The 18,744-nt window shown below is 30.9% G+C and overlaps 1 protein-coding gene and 1 long non-coding RNA gene across 4 annotated transcripts; both read left to right on the top strand.

Annotated features, from left to right (window-relative positions):
- Positions 1-13,157: 13,157 nt before the first annotated feature.
- Positions 13,158-15,627, top strand: LOC129301733 (probable receptor-like protein kinase At5g38990). 3 transcript variants are annotated; one of them, XM_054940326.1, is made up of 2 exons: positions 13,158-13,232; positions 13,781-15,627. In XM_054940326.1, the coding sequence occupies exon 2, from the start codon at positions 13,953-13,955 to the stop codon at positions 14,784-14,786; it is 834 nt and encodes a 277-aa protein (XP_054796301.1). In that variant the 5' UTR covers positions 13,158-13,232; positions 13,781-13,952; the 3' UTR covers positions 14,787-15,627. The 3 variants fall into 3 exon arrangements, with proteins under 3 accessions (XP_054796301.1, XP_054796299.1, XP_054796300.1); XM_054940324.1 differs by lacking the exon at positions 13,158-13,232 and adding an exon at positions 13,559-13,697; XM_054940325.1 differs by lacking the exon at positions 13,158-13,232 and adding an exon at positions 13,575-13,701.
- LOC129301734 (uncharacterized) lies at positions 13,699-18,270 on the top strand. The gene is made up of 2 exons (XR_008591083.1): positions 13,699-13,855; positions 17,056-18,270. It is a non-coding gene; the product is annotated as an uncharacterized LOC129301734 (long non-coding RNA).
- The last annotated feature ends 474 nt before the right edge of the window (positions 18,271-18,744 follow it).

The following is an 18,744-nucleotide window of genomic DNA, read 5'->3' as shown; positions in this document are numbered from 1 at the left end:
TTGGCTTTCCACTCACTATCATTTGTCTCATTCAGATAAGTAGAAAACTTTGATAGCTGGTTAAACTTTTGAATAAATACTTCCTTGTCAAGATCTTCTTGCCAAAATGCATAGAACTCAACCTCCTTCTCATCTCTGAATGCTAGAGGAAAATAATGATCAAAGAACATTTCCTTGAATTGTTCCCAAGTCAGCTGATGTCCATCCACTGGTCTTGTAGAATTCTACCAGTGTTTAGCATCTTCAACAAGATACACTGTGGCTATAATCACTTTTTGTTCTATAGAGCACGATACCACCTCAAAGATGGTTTCAACTCTCTCTATCCATTTCTCTGCTTCTCCTTCCTTCATAGTTCCATTAAAGGTTAGAGGGTTAAACCAAGAGAAAGTCCTCCATGCTCTATCAATAGCCATCCCTTAAGCATCTCCATCCGTTCTAGTCTCAAATGATCCAGGTCTACTACTGATACTATGAGATGGTTCCAATCTGCTCTTATGAGCTTCCTCTAGTCTCCGTTGTTCCTCCTCATGACCTTTATTATTGAGCAAAGCATCATGGTCTTGAACAGTTCTTTGAATATTGCTCATCATATCGCACAATTCTCCTAGAATTGCATCATTACCTTGAGGCCTTTGTTGTTGTTCCACTTGTATCTTTAGTTGTACCTGTACTATATGCCCATCAATCTTTGGTAAATTATCGGGTGAGTTGCTGGCATTTTGGGTGCTTCTTCTAACCATTTTTCTCCCCTCCTAAGGAAGAAACCAAGTAGAGAAGGGGAATTAGTAGGAAAATAAAGGAATGAGATAAAGAGAAAGAGTTGTGTACATAAAGTTGCTAACTAATGAAAATGAATGCAATGGACACATCACCATAAGTATATCTCAAAACTCCAGAAACTGATAGCAAAATGTAATGTCTAGCTTGACATTACCAAAATTCACCACACAATCACAACAAATAATCATAATTAGGAGCAAGGATTGCTCTTAAGCTCACATTATCTATATAAGGGTTAAAACTGATAATTTTTTAAAATAATTATGGACTATTTGGGATCCCATAAAAACCCTTCAAATTTATAGTTTAAGCTCAAACTTAATATTTTATAAAGGTATTAGAAGCATGGAAAAGTTTTGGGAAGCAAAACACTTCAAAACAGGGCCAAAAATGTCATTTTTGAGTATTTTGATCCATGCGCCACGATTCGTGGTCTATATTCCATGGCATATGGCACAGAAAGGCAATTTTTCTCATTGTACTGTGTGCCACAGCTTGCATAAAATGCGCCGCGACGCAGGTGTCCTTGACAGCATTGCTGTCATGATAGGTTTTCTAGATGAACCTTGAACACGTGCCATTTCTAGATTCGATATCCAATTGGAGTAATTCAAGCGCTCACGCGAAGTTTATTCAATAAGCTAACTAAGGGTACAAGTTTTGTTATGATCTGACACCATTTGAGAATTTTAGACACTCAAATATAAAAGTCAGTTTTTAAAGTGATTTTCAACCATCCAAGTACCCAAAACTCACAACTTATACCATTAACCCATTGTGAGGCTTGAACCAAGTCCAGTGGACCAAAATATACTTGAGTGAACATTTAAACATACAAAAACATACCAAACACAAAATTTGGCCACTTAATTGCCATTTCACCCAATATGACCAAAATACCAAATCAACACTATATACACTATTTGGCCTCTATTGCCATATAATACACTACATATATATTGTCACCACATAGATAAAACATTCCTTGCACTTGTAATAGTAATTTAGCCTATCACTACAAAAATTGCCACATATTCATATCATATACAATATTCAGGTAAAATATAAAATAATATAGTATGAAACAAGTGCAACCAATCAAAATGATATGCATTTCTAGTTGACAACATTTTATATCATCCTTATAAATTTATGTACACGACTCAAAGTAAAATTGAGCTTTACAATAAGAATGTAGCAAGTATGCTAGCCTGTGCTTGATTCCTTCCCTTGCTCAATCTTAGTGATAGAACCTGTAAAATGATAACCACAGGGTGAGATAAAAATCTCAGTAATTGAGATAATCTACATTATTAATTAACATGCCAAGTTATAAACAAGCCTTAAATCAAGTAAAATAAACATACCATATAAAATCACAAGTTACATGCATGATTCCTAACCATCTAGTCCTCTAATACTCCCGACCGAATCGGTAGACTATTTCACAGAACTAAATCACATGTATGGTCCCCAAGCTCACCATCCATGATAGGATTACCCAGCCAAGTTGTCTTAAATGACTTCTGGACTACTGGTTCTCCCTATTATAGGTAATTAGGGTGTCGTTACTCCAATACCACATCCTACAGATGCTAAGGAGCATATTCTCCAACTTCGCACCCTTTTAAGTACTAAGGAGAGTAAGTCTCCAACACCGCACCCACTTTTGGGCACTAAAGATAGTAAGTGCTGCACCTGGCATTCTGAAGTGCCAACAGTACTATATGGACTTAATCTTCACTAACTCTACTAGGGTGACCTCCCACCCTCTAATATGCCACATTTCACTGCATACCTCTACTTGACCATGTATAAAACACTTTCTAAACCAATATAATGAATATTACTACTTACTTCAAAAACTTGACATTTTACAAATCAATACTCCGCTCATTTTCTAAAATAGTTAACTTTTACAAAATTCATACTCATATACATAATAAATCATGCAAGAATAAGTTGAGAATAACTTATACAAGGTAATAAATAATGTAAATTATCTAGTTACCTCAACCCTTTTGTTACTAAAAGGGTTACCCGTGGTGCTAAATATTTTCTCATGACAAGGCAAATCTTCTCACACCACAATCTACAATAACAAGTACTACATGTTAATTTTCAATTAACACAAACACTATTGGCTATCAATAACCTCCCAATTCTCCTACTTCTCACTCATTTTCTCAACAAATAGGCTTGTCAAGATCATAATTTGTTCACACAATCCCTTCAAGCCTCCCTCTAACTCTATCACATCATAACACTTAATATCTCAACTTATCACACTTCAAAACCCTATAACCAAGTTAGGGCTTGATCCAACTTTCACCAAACAACAAAGTAGCTTCATATTTCCACATATTCAAGATTAATAAACCTAAATTAAATCTTTAGAATCAATAGAAACCTTTAAAATATAGACTCATAGCTTAATCCAATCAGAGCAAATTCTCCCTCTTCTAAATCCCATAGAAAATGAGATGAAAAGGTAGAGGAGAAAGGTAGGAAACTTACTTAAGAGTTTGAAAGCTCGAATTATCTTCAAAATCCTCCCAAACTAATGCCCTAACAATGTCCAAAATTTGCCCCTTCGTATTCTAGGTTTTCTACTACAAAAACTGTCATTTTCTGATGATTTTTGAAATTTTAAGTTACCTGCTATTCTGTGTGCCACAGCGCATGCCACACAAGCCGCGGCTCATGATACAGCAAGAAAAATATTGATTTTGCTCCCTCTGATGCCACCCGACTTGATTTGGCTTCCATCCTAACTCAATTTGGAGCCAAATATGACCCAAAAATCTAATTAGCTACCCAAAAACATATTTAAATTAATTAATCATATATTTAACTAATTTATCCCTTAATTAGTCAATTTTTCAAGTTTAAAGTTTTCAGATGTTACAATTAATTTCAAACCATATTTAAATTTTTTTTAATAATATCAAATATTTATTGGAAGAGTTTTTCCTCCAATGTAATCCTACTGGGGTTGACCCATAAATAAAGGGTAATTATATAAAAAAATAAATGAAGAAAAGTTATTGGTAGGAGTTCTCTTATTCTAAATAATAAAAGAATTATTTTTTATGCTTCAATGTTGAATATAAATGAAATTACGACCAATTAATTTCAAGTTATATTAAAAATTCATTTATTTGAAAATATATTTCTATCAAAATATTTTAATACTAATAGTCAAATTGATAAAAAAAATAACTTGAATAATTTTAAACACAAGATAAATATGAATAAAAATAGTTTTATCAAAATCTAAAACTTATTGTAATTTAAGAATAATATAGATAATAAAAAATTAATAGATAAAAATTTACTATACATTAGGGGTGCAATATTAACCCAATAACTCAACAAGTTCAGTCTTATCTAGGGCACCAGGTTGAGCTTAAACTTGGTCCTACCTAGCCCAAGATATATATATATATATATATATATGTATGTATGTATATATGTATATTATTTTAAATCTATATTAATATTAATTGAATTTATAAGAATATTTTTCTTCATGGATTATACCTATTACAAATTATTTTATTATTATCACGAAAAATATTTTAAAAAATCAATATATTATTTTAATTCAAAATTCAAATTTTTTCTAAAATAATATATAATTATGGAGTCTTTATAGTTTTAAAAATATTATTTTGGGAGAATGACAATTGAGGACCTGCTAAGAACATTAATCTCAATTACGGACCGTGAAATCTTAAAATCCCAGTTAAGGACCATGGTCCTTAATTGTGATAAAAAAATATAATTTGTGAAATGGGATTCACCAACGCGATTTGGAAATTCACTAACCCAACTTGAGAAAATTACTAACGTATATTGTGAAAACATGAAAGCCCACTTGGAAATGTAATGTTTAACAAAAAATGCCATTTAAAAATTTACTAACTAGACTTGAAAAAATTTCTAACATATATTGTGAAAAGATGAAACCTCACTTGAGAATCATTAATAAAAAGTAACTTGTCCAAATTGATGTTTTTTATTAAATAATCAATTCTCAAGTGGAGTTTCATGTTTTCACAATGTACGTTAGAAATTTTTTCAGTCAAGTTAGTGAAATTTCAAGTGACGCTTTTTGTTAAACATTCCATTTCCAAGTGTGGTTTCATATTTTCACAATATATGTTACAAATTTTCTCAAGTTGGGTTAGTGAATTCCCAAGTGGCAATAATGAATTCCACCTCATAAACTACATTTTTTTATCACAATTAAGGACCATGATCCTCAACTGGAATTTCAAAATTTCATGGTCTATAATTGGGATTAATGTTCTTAGCAGGTCCTTAATTGTCATTCTCCCTATTATTTTTTCAAGGCAAAATAGTTTTAGATGGAGATAGTTTAGTGTATAAATTTTATTTATTATTTTTCAAATGTATTTGATAATTTTTCCAGAAGAGAACTAGACCCAGACTTTATATTAGGTTAGACTGGTCCCGATCTTGGTACATAAGGATTGGACATCAAGTTGATAGCTAACCTGGACTTGTTAGTGAAGGACCTAAAAATTTTAGAATGTGGGGGCAGTATACACACATACATTCACACACACACACATAAATATATATTCAAGAAAATGACAAATAAATTCCCCCAAAATAGGTCAGTGACAAAACAGTACCATGAAATGAAGTAATTACATGTCTGGCCCTCTATAAAATAATCGGCAATGTGATAGTTAAAACCTAAACTAAAGGTGTTAATAACAAAAGTAAAGTTGTTAATTACTTATTTGTTATTACATGATTAGATTGAAATTATGATAAGGTATATCATTATACTTAAACTAAAGTTATTAATTACTAAACTAAAGTTGTTAATATAGGATAAGGATTTGCTAGCACATACGTTTTATATTGAAGTTGTTGACAAATGCTAAAAGAATATTCTAAAGTTAAGCAACTCTTTAGCCAACAATCTTCCCTTGAAAGAAAAAGTTATTATGTTTGGTTGAGACTTTAAGCAAATCTTTCCTATTATTCTAGGTGGATCGAGAGACATTTTTTTTCCATCATTAACTCTTTGTATATTTGGGATAATTGTCAATTTTTTACACTAACAATAAACATTTGACTTTTGGCAACAAATACTGAAGCATCTTTTAATACTCTTTAGGATTTTGCTTATTGGATTATCAATTGGTGATAGAACTGCTGCTGAAATTAATAAAGAATTCATAAATATTAAAATTCTAGCTAAATTTATTACTGGATGATTCAAATAACCTAATGAAGTCTGTTGTTAATTTGACTTTCTTAGATTTCCTTAGCGATATCTATAATTTTTCATATTTTAGAGATACAACTATATTATCTCCTACATCAACTATGGTTGAAAAAGTAAATATATACATGTTATCTCTGCTTCCTGGTGAGCAAGTTGTATGCTTAAGCTTAGATAATGTTGTGAAAGATGATGGGGAACATGTGTATTTATTTGATTACATATACTCTAGATTTTTTAAATTCAATTTCAATGTTAGGCTCCCTAAATCATGAATAAGACCAAAAGTGAGTAATCTAATTATTTTAATATGAGATATTGATAATTCTATGGAATCGTGCAATAGTACACATCTCATATATGCACTACTTAGAAAATATGTTATCGAGGCTCAAGAAATGTTTGTATCAAATATATGGATGAAAGTACATATATCACATACTGCTATGTATCCATCTAATTATAGGTTGTCATTTATTATGATAAGGAGTCAATTTCCCATTATGTTGGCATTTGCTATGACTATTAATAATAGCAAGGAACGAAGTTAATGTCATGTCAGTTTGTACTTTCTTTGTCATGTTCTTATCCATGTCCATTTATACATTGTTGTTTCTCATATTTGAAATAAGGAGGTTTTAAAAGCATTAATTCTTCATGAGTATGGTTGCTCTACGTATATAACTTATAATATACTTTATATGGAAGTCTTCGATAATTTGATTTAAATAATTATAAATTTATGTTAATCTACTTACCATCACATCCATTTACTCCATATGCATTTAATTTTTACCATTTGCTTTACCCTATATGCATATCTAATATTAATGACAATAATTACATAGCTCCATTAATTATATGGTGATATGAAAATGTATCTATTATAAGTTATTTTTGCAAGAAGATTTTTCTATAAAATTGACTCTTATTTACAAAAATTGTAGTATAAAAACTGTGCATCCCATGAGCATTTAACTACTTTAATGTTTAATAAAGATATTAAAATGATGCTTGAGGGTAGGATAATTTAATTAAGTACATATAGCATAGTTAGACTTGACTCAAAAGAATCTCCAATATGAAAAAGACTTTTTATAACAATCATATCGAGTGTGGCTAATAAGCAAGTTATAATTATATATAGTTAAAGCACGAATCATGATCATCATGGATGACTAATAAGTAATGACAGCGCAACCAACACGGTGCTCAAATTTGACCTCACGATATCAAATAAAGTCATTATTCATGCCATCAAATTATATACAGGAACAATTAATATGTAAATCCTAATAATTTTTGTCAATTTAAATTATATATATTTAAAGCACGAATCATGATCATTATGGGTGACTAATAAGTAATAATAGCGCAACTAACACGGTGCTCAAATTTGACTTCGTCACATCAAATAAAGTCATTACTTCACGCCATCAAATTATATATAGGAACAATTAATATGTAAATCCTTATTATTCTTTTCAATTTAAATTAGGACCTTATAATTAATTTTGTTTAAATTCAGCTCTCATAATTTGATTCATTAGATACGTTAATCCCTAAATATTAACATGATTAATGAATGATTAATTTCTCAAAACAAAAACACTTTCATGATGGGTTTGGATTAATGGAAATTTTTATTTGAATTTGGATTTTGATCAAATTCTTAATTTGGATACACAAAAATTTATGAATTTTGATTTAATTCAAATTCAAATCCTTTTCTTATTATATTTATTCTGTAATTTCAAATTTATATTATGATTGTTGCTGTCATTTTGTGTTGTACTGTCTTGTGTATTGTGATGGAAGTCTTGTTTGGCCAGAACAGTTGCATTATTTAGGTTTAGGCTATGGTGGATTGTGCTATCACTATAAAAAAATTGACTTTCGGTGGTGACATTTGTTGCCACTAAAAGCTAAAAAGTTACCACTGAAAGTTTTGAGCGGCGACAAAAAGTCGCCACAATGTCGCCGCAAGAGCTCTTCTTACTGATTCAATCTGCGTTGATAATAAAAGTTGCTGTTGAAAGTTGAGAATCGATGGTGACAAATGTCGTCGCAGAAAAGAAAATTTGTCACAGTCGAAAGATAGTCGCCACTAAAAGTTAAAAATCAACGGTGATATTTTGTCGCCGTAAAAACCACACATCAACAGCGATAATCTTGTCACCGCTGAATGTTAAGTATTAATGGCAACATTTGTCACCATGGAGGCAACCAATTAGCGGCAATGTCGTCGCTAAAAAGTAATGTTGGTTCACTTACACACATGACGCCATATCACTGTCCAAGTGGCACCCCACCTCACGCCATGTGGCGCCATGTCACCCTCCACATAGGGCCCCACCTCACACCATATGGCACCATGTCACCCTCCATGTGTCGCCCCCATCTCACACCACGTGGCATCATGTCACTCTTCAAGTGTCGCTCTGACCACACACCACGTGTCATCATGTCACTAATTTATATTTTCATTTTGAAAGTTGTCTTCTCTAAAGTTTGAACCCATGATCTCCTCCTTTTGTGTCCAATCATTTTGCCATTAAACTGGAATGAACTTGCAATCTATTATTTCATAATTAAATACACACACACACACACACACTATTAAACTACACAAAAGAGCGCGCACGCGCACACATATTAAATATTAAATATTAAAAAATATCATTACTATCCTTAAATACTTCAATTTAATTCTTTTAATTTATAAAATTGCAAATTATATTATTTATTTTGTTTAAAGTAAACTATAAATATAATTGATACAATATCATTTGTATTATTTATTTTAATTTTTTTTACTTCATGAGGTTGTTATATTATTTATTTTAATATTCATATTTATAATTGTAATAAAAAAATATTTAAGAATAAATAGTAAAAATACTAATGATTATACATTAGTTTATAATTATTTATGTTTCTAAACTAGCATCAAGCTTTAAAGTTACTGGAGTTAAATGTAGAATTTGAATTGAAAAATTAAATTAGATGAAATATCATTTTATGAATGAATAAATTTAAGTATCACATGTTTAATTATTATAAACATGTAGTTTTATTGACTTCTACATTGATTTGATGACTTATGCTTACTCTCTCTTCTATTCTATTTTGAATATTTAAGATTTTTCACTTATTAGTTATAATTTTAAATTTAATTTGTTTTATTTTAGTTATTAATTAGTCAAAAAATATATATTAAAAATTTCATGCTTATTTTGGCCATTAAACATCTCAAGTAGCTTTTGAATAAAATTATCCAAATAGGTTTTAGTTTATCTAACTAACTTCTAAAAAAAGAAACATATCCAAACGTAAATCATATTACATTTATTGAGTTTTCTTCTAATCTTAGTTTGCTAACCTTGGTTGAATCTTAACCTCAGTTGTAAATCTTTTTAATATAAACACACATTTAAAATAATATGTTTTGGTTTAATTCTTTACTTTAGCTCATTAGCATTAAATAATACTTTAACATTATTTTAAAGTTACAATTTAACTATAGAATATATTAAATAAAAACTCCTTATGTTATTTTATATATTCATTATAAAATTACAATAATACAACAAAATTAATGTCTTAAAATTTTAAATATTAGATAAATAAAAATAAAAAATTATGGTGATAATACAAAATCAAACTTTCGTGGCAACATTCAAAGTCGCCGCTAAAAGTCTTATTTTCAACGGCAGCACTAAAAAGTTACTGCTGATTCTGAACTTTCAACGGCGACTTATATGTCGCTGCTGAAACTATAACATAAGTTTTTTTAAAAAAATTATAACATATTTTAAAATATGTTGACAATCAACGACGATATTAAAAAGTCACCGCTGATTCTGAACTTTCAGCGGTAACTTATACGTCGCCGCTGAAAATATAAGTTTTTTTAAAAAATTATAACATATTTTAAAATATATTGACAATCAACGGCAACATGCTAATTCTCAACTTTCAGCAGCAACTTATATGTTTCCGCTGAAACTTACAACATAAGGTTTTTTTTAAATTATAACATATTTGAAAATATGTTGACAATCAGCGGTGATATTAAAATGTCACCGCTGATTCTCAACTTTTAGTGAAAACTTATATGTCGCTGCTGAAATTGAGGCCTTCGAGGGGGACATGCACTTGTCGCCGCTGAAAGTCTAACAATTAGCGGCGACTATATCTTGTCACCGTAGAAAGTCACTATTTCAGCAGTCACTTTAAATGTTGCCATAGAAAGTCACACTTTCAGCAGCGAATTTTACTATCATCATAGATTGTTCATTTTTAGTAGCCACTTTTTAGAGTCACCGCTGAAAGTTGTTGCTGAAAGTTATTTTTTTTGTAGTGTATTGACCATGGTGAGTGGCCCTTATGCCACAAGCCACAACGAATGTACATATAGCCGCAACAGACATGCCATTTTAATTGAAAATGACTTTTTGGCCCCTTTTTTAACCCATCATAAATGTTCATCCCTTTCATGTTACTGCAGTACTTTTTTAGATTAATTTTAAATGTTTTTCAAGGGCCTTAACTTGTACATATACTTTTAATTTTGTGGGTTCCGATCTACTCAAATATTATTTATAGACAATCTTTGGAGTTTCAAATGGCATAGGTTGATCCTATCTTTCTTTGATTTCTTCCTAAATTTAATTAATCGGTTTATACTGTGATTATGTGTAGAATAAGGATGCACAAGGGACTGACCCAACAAGACTTTTGCGTAAGCAGAAGTCTAGTTCTTTTCATGAAAAGGACTTAGTTAAACAACCAATGGTCTAATCTGGTCTTAGTATAACCCAAAGCCGAACAAGATTAGACTAGTCTAGTAGGACTATAAGATCGATCCCAGTCTGATCTAGTATCTCACTTTGTTTTTTCTCTTTTCATTTATAAGAGATGATAATTTATTCCAACATAATAAAGTCAATTGACATAATAAAATAAATTAGAGTCATAAAATTCATCACAACAACAATAATTATAAATCTACAATAATCTCCAACAACAACAAAAAGTATTTCAGTTACAATATAAATGATTCAAATTAAATAACCTTTAATAACATTAATCAACCTTTAATATGTCTAAAGTCCATTATACCAAATTGACAACAAATTTCACTAATAAAAGGAGAAGATTGAGGTTGTTCAATGCTAGAATTTTGCTCAAAATTCATGATTTCACAAGTATAAAACCAAAACAATACTAATTATTATTATAAATTAACTTATTATGATAATAATTAATAAATTAATTATAATTATATTAATAAATTTATATGACCAAACCGGACCAAGTGGTCTAAATGCTTGGTCTCTTATTCAGTTCAACCGAAAAAATAATCTGATCTTTTTAGTTCTGAAAGACCAATTTTTATCTGGATCAGATAAGACAGTGTTTGTCTCAGGTTGAACTAGATCAAATTGGACTGGAGGACTTTTGCACAGCCCTAGTAGAGAATGATATAAGTCATCATAGAGCTTGCTAAGCATCTATTTAAGCCCATTTTTTAATAAGGGTTCAAGATTAAAAAAATTAACATTTTTAAGGAAAAATAGGCTTTGAAGTTTGGTTATGATAGACCCCAAAAAAAGGGCTCAAGCTTGGGTCACTAGTTGACGCCCGTTTTTGTTTCACTTCTAAAAATAAAATATTTTTAAATTTTTAAATTAAATTTAAATTTTAGAATATATATTTATTTTTAAAAATTTGAATTTTTATTATTTATTTTAAATTTTTGAACTTTATAATTTGTATTTTAAAGAAATATGAAATATTATAATTAAAATTTTAATTTTAAAAATTTAAAAAAATAAAAAAAAGGGCTAATAAGCATGACCTTAAGCCTTTTGAATAAAAGTCAGGCTTTAAAAATAATTAATTTTTGAATAATCGAGCTTGTGAATTTGAGCCCATATGAGCCCATTTCACTCTTTTTCCAGTAGGAAGAGGCAGCTACCAAAGCACCAAAAAAAAAAATCTAGGAATTTCACAGCTTTCCCTTTTACAGTGTTCATAATCAATAACTATTTAAACTCTAGAGATGCTTGCCTTAGACCAAGCTAGACATTGAATTGAAGATGTTAGTAAGTCACAATTTTTATTGTTCAACTAGTTAGACCAACAATCAAACTGGTAACATTATATAATATCTATAAGAAATGAAATATTGAATTTTAAATAATTTCTTAAAAAAATAGTTTAATTTCATACTATGGTTCAATCCATCATAATTAAATTATTATAATTAAAAATTTTAAAAAATAAAAAAATACATTCAACCATTTTAATCATTTAGATAATATTATATTTTATATAAAAATAAGTATCCAATATAATTATTATGATAATATTAATATGATCCTATTTATAAGATAGAGAGAAAATATTTATTTTAATTTTATTTATAGAGCACCTCAATAATTATTGTATCCATTTTAACCTTTTTTGTCTTTATTAAATATTTAAAAAGTTATTAAATGTTAGAATATTATATTTTTAAAGAATATATATATTTAATAGGATAAAGTTAAAAATTTACTGAATTAAATACAATTGATAATGTTTAAAATTTTTTAATTTTAATAAAAATATTAAAAATGATTAATAAATAAAATTAGAGTATATTTTTTGCACTTGAAATTTGGATCTTGAATATAATAAAGACACGTACTGCAAAATTTCAGTATTTTTCTGTCACACATTTCAATCCTCATTAAATCATCGCATGTAAAAAGATAAAAACCCTCCTTCATCTTATTTTTTGTTTTAATTTTTCTTTTTTTGCAGTTTTTTTTAAGATCAAAGTATATTAATAATAAAAAAAGATTAAAGTTAGTACAATTATGGGGAGAGGGTTACTCTCTTTTTTTCTCTCACTTTTTTTTTTTTTTTTCAATTTTCATCATTAATTTTATTTTATTAAATAAATTTATTTTAACCATAAAATACGAGACGTTAAAAGTGTACGTTAAAAGTGTTGGACAGCTGTGTCCATGGCATCTATCCCAGTTTCTTTTTGCAACTAGCCAGCCAACCTATTTATATTTTATGTGTGGCTGCGTTTTCTCTCTCTTCCTCATTTTTATTTTCGCCGTCGGGATCAGTCTCCATATATCCTTTGTTCAACGTCGCCCTATTCTCACATCATAAATCCATGGTAATTTTTTTTTTGTTATTTATTAAGATATACGTGTATTTTCTCTTCCATTTTCTCCTTCTTTCTGTCCAGTTTTCCTTCTCCTTCCTTTTTTCTCCCTCTTCTATTTTGGCCGTCTGGTTTCCTTCAATCAGCTCCGTGGCTCAAACCCAGTTCCCTGTTCAAAAGCTGCTTCTGAACGCCTCAACCCAGGGCAACTCTTCAAACGGTCCAAAGCTAAAAACGAGCCGGTAAGGTGTCCAACTACGGCCGGACCGGTCCAGGTTTTAAATCACTGCGGCCCTCACCCAACTACTGATCTCCCGTTCTTTATCAACGCAATTTTCTTCAACCTTACAAAGAAAATTGTGAGATTCACAACCTTTGACCTTAAGATGAAACCCAGAGCACTTGATGTTCGCAGGCAAAAGAAGAACTTGCCATTTTAATAATGTTGATGCTTGCTCATTTGTGTTTTCTCCTCCCGTACGTATGTATAAATGTTATACGTATTCAACCTTTCGATTTTATTCTTCCAATAGCTAACAAGTTTAAGGTCGTTGATTTAGCTGGCTCGTCGCCTTCTGTGGGAAAGTTTTCTTCAGAGACTTAAGAAGATGAAGAGTCCTGGTAAAAAAACTTTGGTAAGTGGTAAATTAATTTTACACTTGTATTTCTCCCAACCATAAGATTAATCTAAGGGTCAGGATCCGAATCCGCTTCCGCGTGGACCCCGTCCTCATGCTTTTAAATTGCTTTCTTTTGTGCTCACCATATGCGACACTTTCATCGCTGACCACCCCTCCAATGGGATTCCTGACCAACTGCTTTCGAGGATTTGCTTCTACTAAGAGACCTTCCGCAACCGTAGAAGAACTTTCCCACCGCTTCTCTCTTTCCCAAATTCGAGCAGCAACCAACAACTTGGACGAAAGCCGAATAATCGATGAAGGACGTTTTGGTAAGTTATACAGAGGTCACATCTCGATCGATGGCCAACCAATAGAAATTGCAGTGAAGCATTTTAATTCTCGAGATCTATTCTCAGCACGTTCTGAATTCGTGAACGAGATCCTGTTTATGAGCCAGCTACACCACCCGAATCTGGTGTCCCTCCTTGGATTTTGTGACGATGAATTTAAAGATGAAATGATGGTGGTGTATGAGTTCATGCCTAACGGATCCCTCCACCATCAACTTCACGAAAGGGATAGCAACTCGCCAGCGCTTTCATGGAAGACAAGGCTAGAGATCAGCATAGGAGTAGCGCGTGCACTACACTACCTTCACGTAGGAACCAAGCGCACCATCGTCCATTGTAATGTGAAACCAAGTAACATTCTTTTGGACGACCATTGGAATCCCAAACTGTCAGGATTCGGGCTTTCTTTAAAAGGACCAAAATATTCATCGAAGGAAAAGGCCAAGGACGTGGAAAGGATCGCGGGCACGCTCGGATACATGGCCCTTGAGCATGCTTGTTATGGTAAGGTCTCAAGTAAATGCGACGTCTATAGTTTTGGAATGGTTTTGTTAGGACTAATATGCAGAGTAACACTCTTCCAAATTCTGTGAAAAATTTGTGGCGAGTATGATCAGGAGGAGAAGAATGATGAGGGTAAGGATGAACATGCTTCTTCGCCATCTTTCAAAAATACGGCTGATGATGAGGCAGTTGTTATTCTGCAAAAAGCATTGATGAATGGAGTGACGATCATAAGAATGACGATCAGGAGAGGGAGAATAAGGGTGAAGATGAACATGTTTCGCCATCTTTCAGAAATACAGCTGAGGATGTACGGACTGATTGGAGTGGCGTTGCATCGCAAAGTGATATAAGCAGCCCAGCACCAATTTTCGATATGGCTGAGAGAGTAAGGAGTTTTATGGAAAAGGGAAATATTGGAGAAATAATTGACCATAGTTTGGTAGGAGAGATGGCACCAGAGTGTTGGAGACTGTACATGGACATTGCAGTGAGTTGCGTGAGTAGATATCCGGATGAGAGGCCAGACATGGGTGAAGTTGAAGTGCAGCTTGAACGTGCATTGCACCTACAACAGGAAGCAGATGCCGATGATAGTTTCCACGCTTTCTTGATTTAACTCTCTCTCTCTCCCCTTCATTTTCTCTCTGTTTTTCTTCTTCTTCTTCTTCTTCTTCTTATTCTTCTTCTTTTTTAAATCTTTCTAGCGTCCCAACTCTATCTCACCCCGGGCCACTCCATAATTGTCTTCTTCCTATATTGATTAGCATAGTTGTCTCTTTATATTAATTAGGAGGATATGTTGATATTTGTTTTTCAGAGTAAGTAGTATAAGTTATTATAAACTCAAGAGTATCTTGAGTTTGAGGGGATCGTGTTAAGATATATTGAGATTTATTCTTTAAATTAAGCAATATAAGTTGTTACAAATTTAATAGCATTAATTTTAATTTTAAATGGGAGTGTCGTGATATATTAACTATAAAGATTTATTCTGTTAAGATATTATACATTTTTTTGGGCCAACCGTTAAGATATTATATCTATTGATATTTATTCTATTAAGATTAAGAGAGTATTTTGTATTCATCAGTTATTTTCAGAATATTTTTTAATTATTATTAGGGCAGTTTGTATATTATAAACTTGTCATATCAATAGAGCATTAATTTAAATCTCACTAATAAAAAAATACAAATTAATAAGGGAATTTAACAAAGGATCATCTATTCCTCTCTAAAATACCAAATTAGTGAGACAATTAGTGAGTGATTTGATTTTGTAGCTTGACTTAAAATTAGCGAGAAAATTAGTGATAAACTGTCAAGCTATCAATCACTTTGTAAAATAAGATAATTAGTAATGGATTTAGTGAGAGATTCTGTCACAAACTAATTACTACAAAAAATTTAACTTTTGACAATGACTTTTAAGCATATATTTAATTATTTTTATTTAAAAATAAATATTAAATTTAAAAATTAACTAAAATATTCATAATAAAATTTAAAAATTAACTAAAATATTCATAATAAAATTATGTAATATTTAATATTTTATTTATTTTAAGTTAATTTTCATTAATAAAATAATATTTTATTAAAAATATAATATAAAAAATAATTTAAATAAAATATAAATATTTTTAACATATTGATAGTTGAAAATAGAATTTAATATGTGTGTGTGTTTTTTTTCATAATATATTATTTAATATATTTGTGTAGTAAAATAATACATACTTAATTTCTCATATAATGATTGCAGGTGCCATTTATAACATCTTGGATTTCAAATTTGAAAATTTTAAGTGCTGAGAAGGGTGTTTTAGTCAACTTAAGTGAATTTTTAATTTAATGATGTTTCAAGAATATAAATATGACTATTGGATCCTTAAACAGCCTTGGAAGAGGATTAGGTTGGAGTTTGAACGGGCCATGGCACGAAAAGAGACCCAAAACGTGTGTGGGAATCTCGGTGCCATGCACTGCGGAGGATGCGTTGTAGTAGATGTGCAAAATCTATATTTATTAGCTTCACAATTTAGACCAACAATTAGAAGTGAGAAAGAGTAAAAACAAGAAGGCAATGGAGGACAAGCTTGGAGATACTAGGGCTTGACCTTAGAATCAATTTGGAAGTATTTGGAGCAAGATTTATCCTTGGATAAGCTTCCTACACCTCTTTCTATCCCTTTATGCGATTTTATAAGGTTTTAGGATAAATTAGGATTTGATTTTGATTTTTCTTGGGATATGACTAAACCCATTGACTTAGTTAAAGTCTTAGGTACTCAAAATCTAGTGATTTCAGGATTTAATTAGAGTGATAATTAATAATTATTGCTTAATTGTGTAGATTAAGTGTTGGTTGAGTGGGGTTGTGCATGTTGAACGTGTTGAGCAAATGTAGACCACAACAACTCTTTTTGTGATGAAAGAATTGAGGTAACGAAATAATTTACTCTATTTGATTAAATGTTTAACTACTTGTGAGTAGATATGTATATTGCTATATGTGTTTTGAAAGAATTGCATATTGCAAAAGAAGGATTTTGTACATTTGAATTGATTTTCAAACAACTAAAATTGTGAAAGTTCATTAGATGATTTAATTATGATTTTACTACAAATATGTAATTTGTATGAGAAGTGTGAGCATGATCATGATAAGAGGTAGGAGTTCACCTGTAGGATAGAGTAGTAAAAGTTCATATGGCATATATCTCCTTAGTACCTAATAAGGTACAATGTTGGGGATTATTTCTTTAATATCCATATAGGATACGATATTAAAGATTGACACTTCTTAGCATTAGTGATGCAATGTTAGAGTAACAACACCTTGATTCGTGTGTGACTGGGGGATACCATAGTTTAGAAGTGGGATAGGATACCTTTAACTGGGTGATCTTACCACTGAAGGTGAGCTCAGGCCATTATGAATATGAACTTGGTTCAATAGAGCTTATGATTTCAGTCATGGTGATATGGAAACTCAGATGGTAAAATGATTATGCTAAAGTGGAAATGAATTATGATTATTGAAAAGATTATGTTGACTATGCAAAATGAATGTTTTAACAATTATTAGCTTTATTCCCCTATAGTTGTTCATGTTAATTAATAGTAATAAATTATTTTGTTACTTAGATGTTTATCTCACCTTGTGGTTATATGTTACAAGTAAGGGCTCTGGTAGGGGTAAAGGGAAGGAAGGGACTACTGAGGCTTGTCACATCTGGAAATGCGACGCGGATGGTGCAAGAGCGAAGGTTCCGGCCTTCGGAAGGAAGACTGGAGAAATAGGAGTCGCCACCAAAATTTTGAGGGAAATCTCGAGAAACCGTTTAAAGGTGGATAAAGGTGGTCTGCGAAAATAGAAAATAGGTTCGGGAGTCGATTGAGTGTGGGGAAGGTGTTAGGCACCCCACAACACCCGTTCATAAGAACGGTTACCTGAAGTTTGTTGTGCTATATAAATATAATTTTAAATTATTTTAATTATCCCTTTTATATTCATGTGTTTGATATAAAAATAATAAGAATTAAGTGCGAAATGTTTATTTATTTACGGGGAGGACTTGACTCAGAATCTGACTCTGAGGCCTACGTACCCTACGGTGGGGATCAAAGTCCACGTAGTTCGGGTTTTAAAAGTTGTTGGCAAAAACATTTTTAAAGAGAAATTAATTAGAAATAATTCACCATTTTGTAAATAAAACAATTTCTGAAATTTTGATATATGTGTTTTAAATTGTAAAAAGTAATTTAATTTCAATTAATTTTCTCTATTTTTGAATTTTTGGAAAAGAAAAGGATTTAAAATTATTTTTTTATTTTATGATTGGGAATTTAATTGCAGTTCCTGCAGAGCCTTATTGGCTCCTACGATAATACAATCATTCTAAATATCTGCGGAGATTTCAAAATCTCTCACGATGAAAGAATTAAATTTATTTATATGTTAGTAATAATTTATTCAAGCATGCACGTATATGTTTTTAGAGAATTGTAATCATCATACCTGCAAAGTCTTATTGACTTT

Source organism: Prosopis cineraria, unplaced genomic scaffold (assembly GCF_029017545.1).
Source record: "Prosopis cineraria cultivar Desert tree isolate PC_DT_omini unplaced genomic scaffold, ASM2901754v1 PC2, whole genome shotgun sequence".
Lineage (NCBI taxonomy): Eukaryota > Viridiplantae > Streptophyta > Magnoliopsida > Fabales > Fabaceae > Prosopis > Prosopis cineraria.
This window is presented reverse-complemented; position numbering and strand designations above follow the sequence as displayed.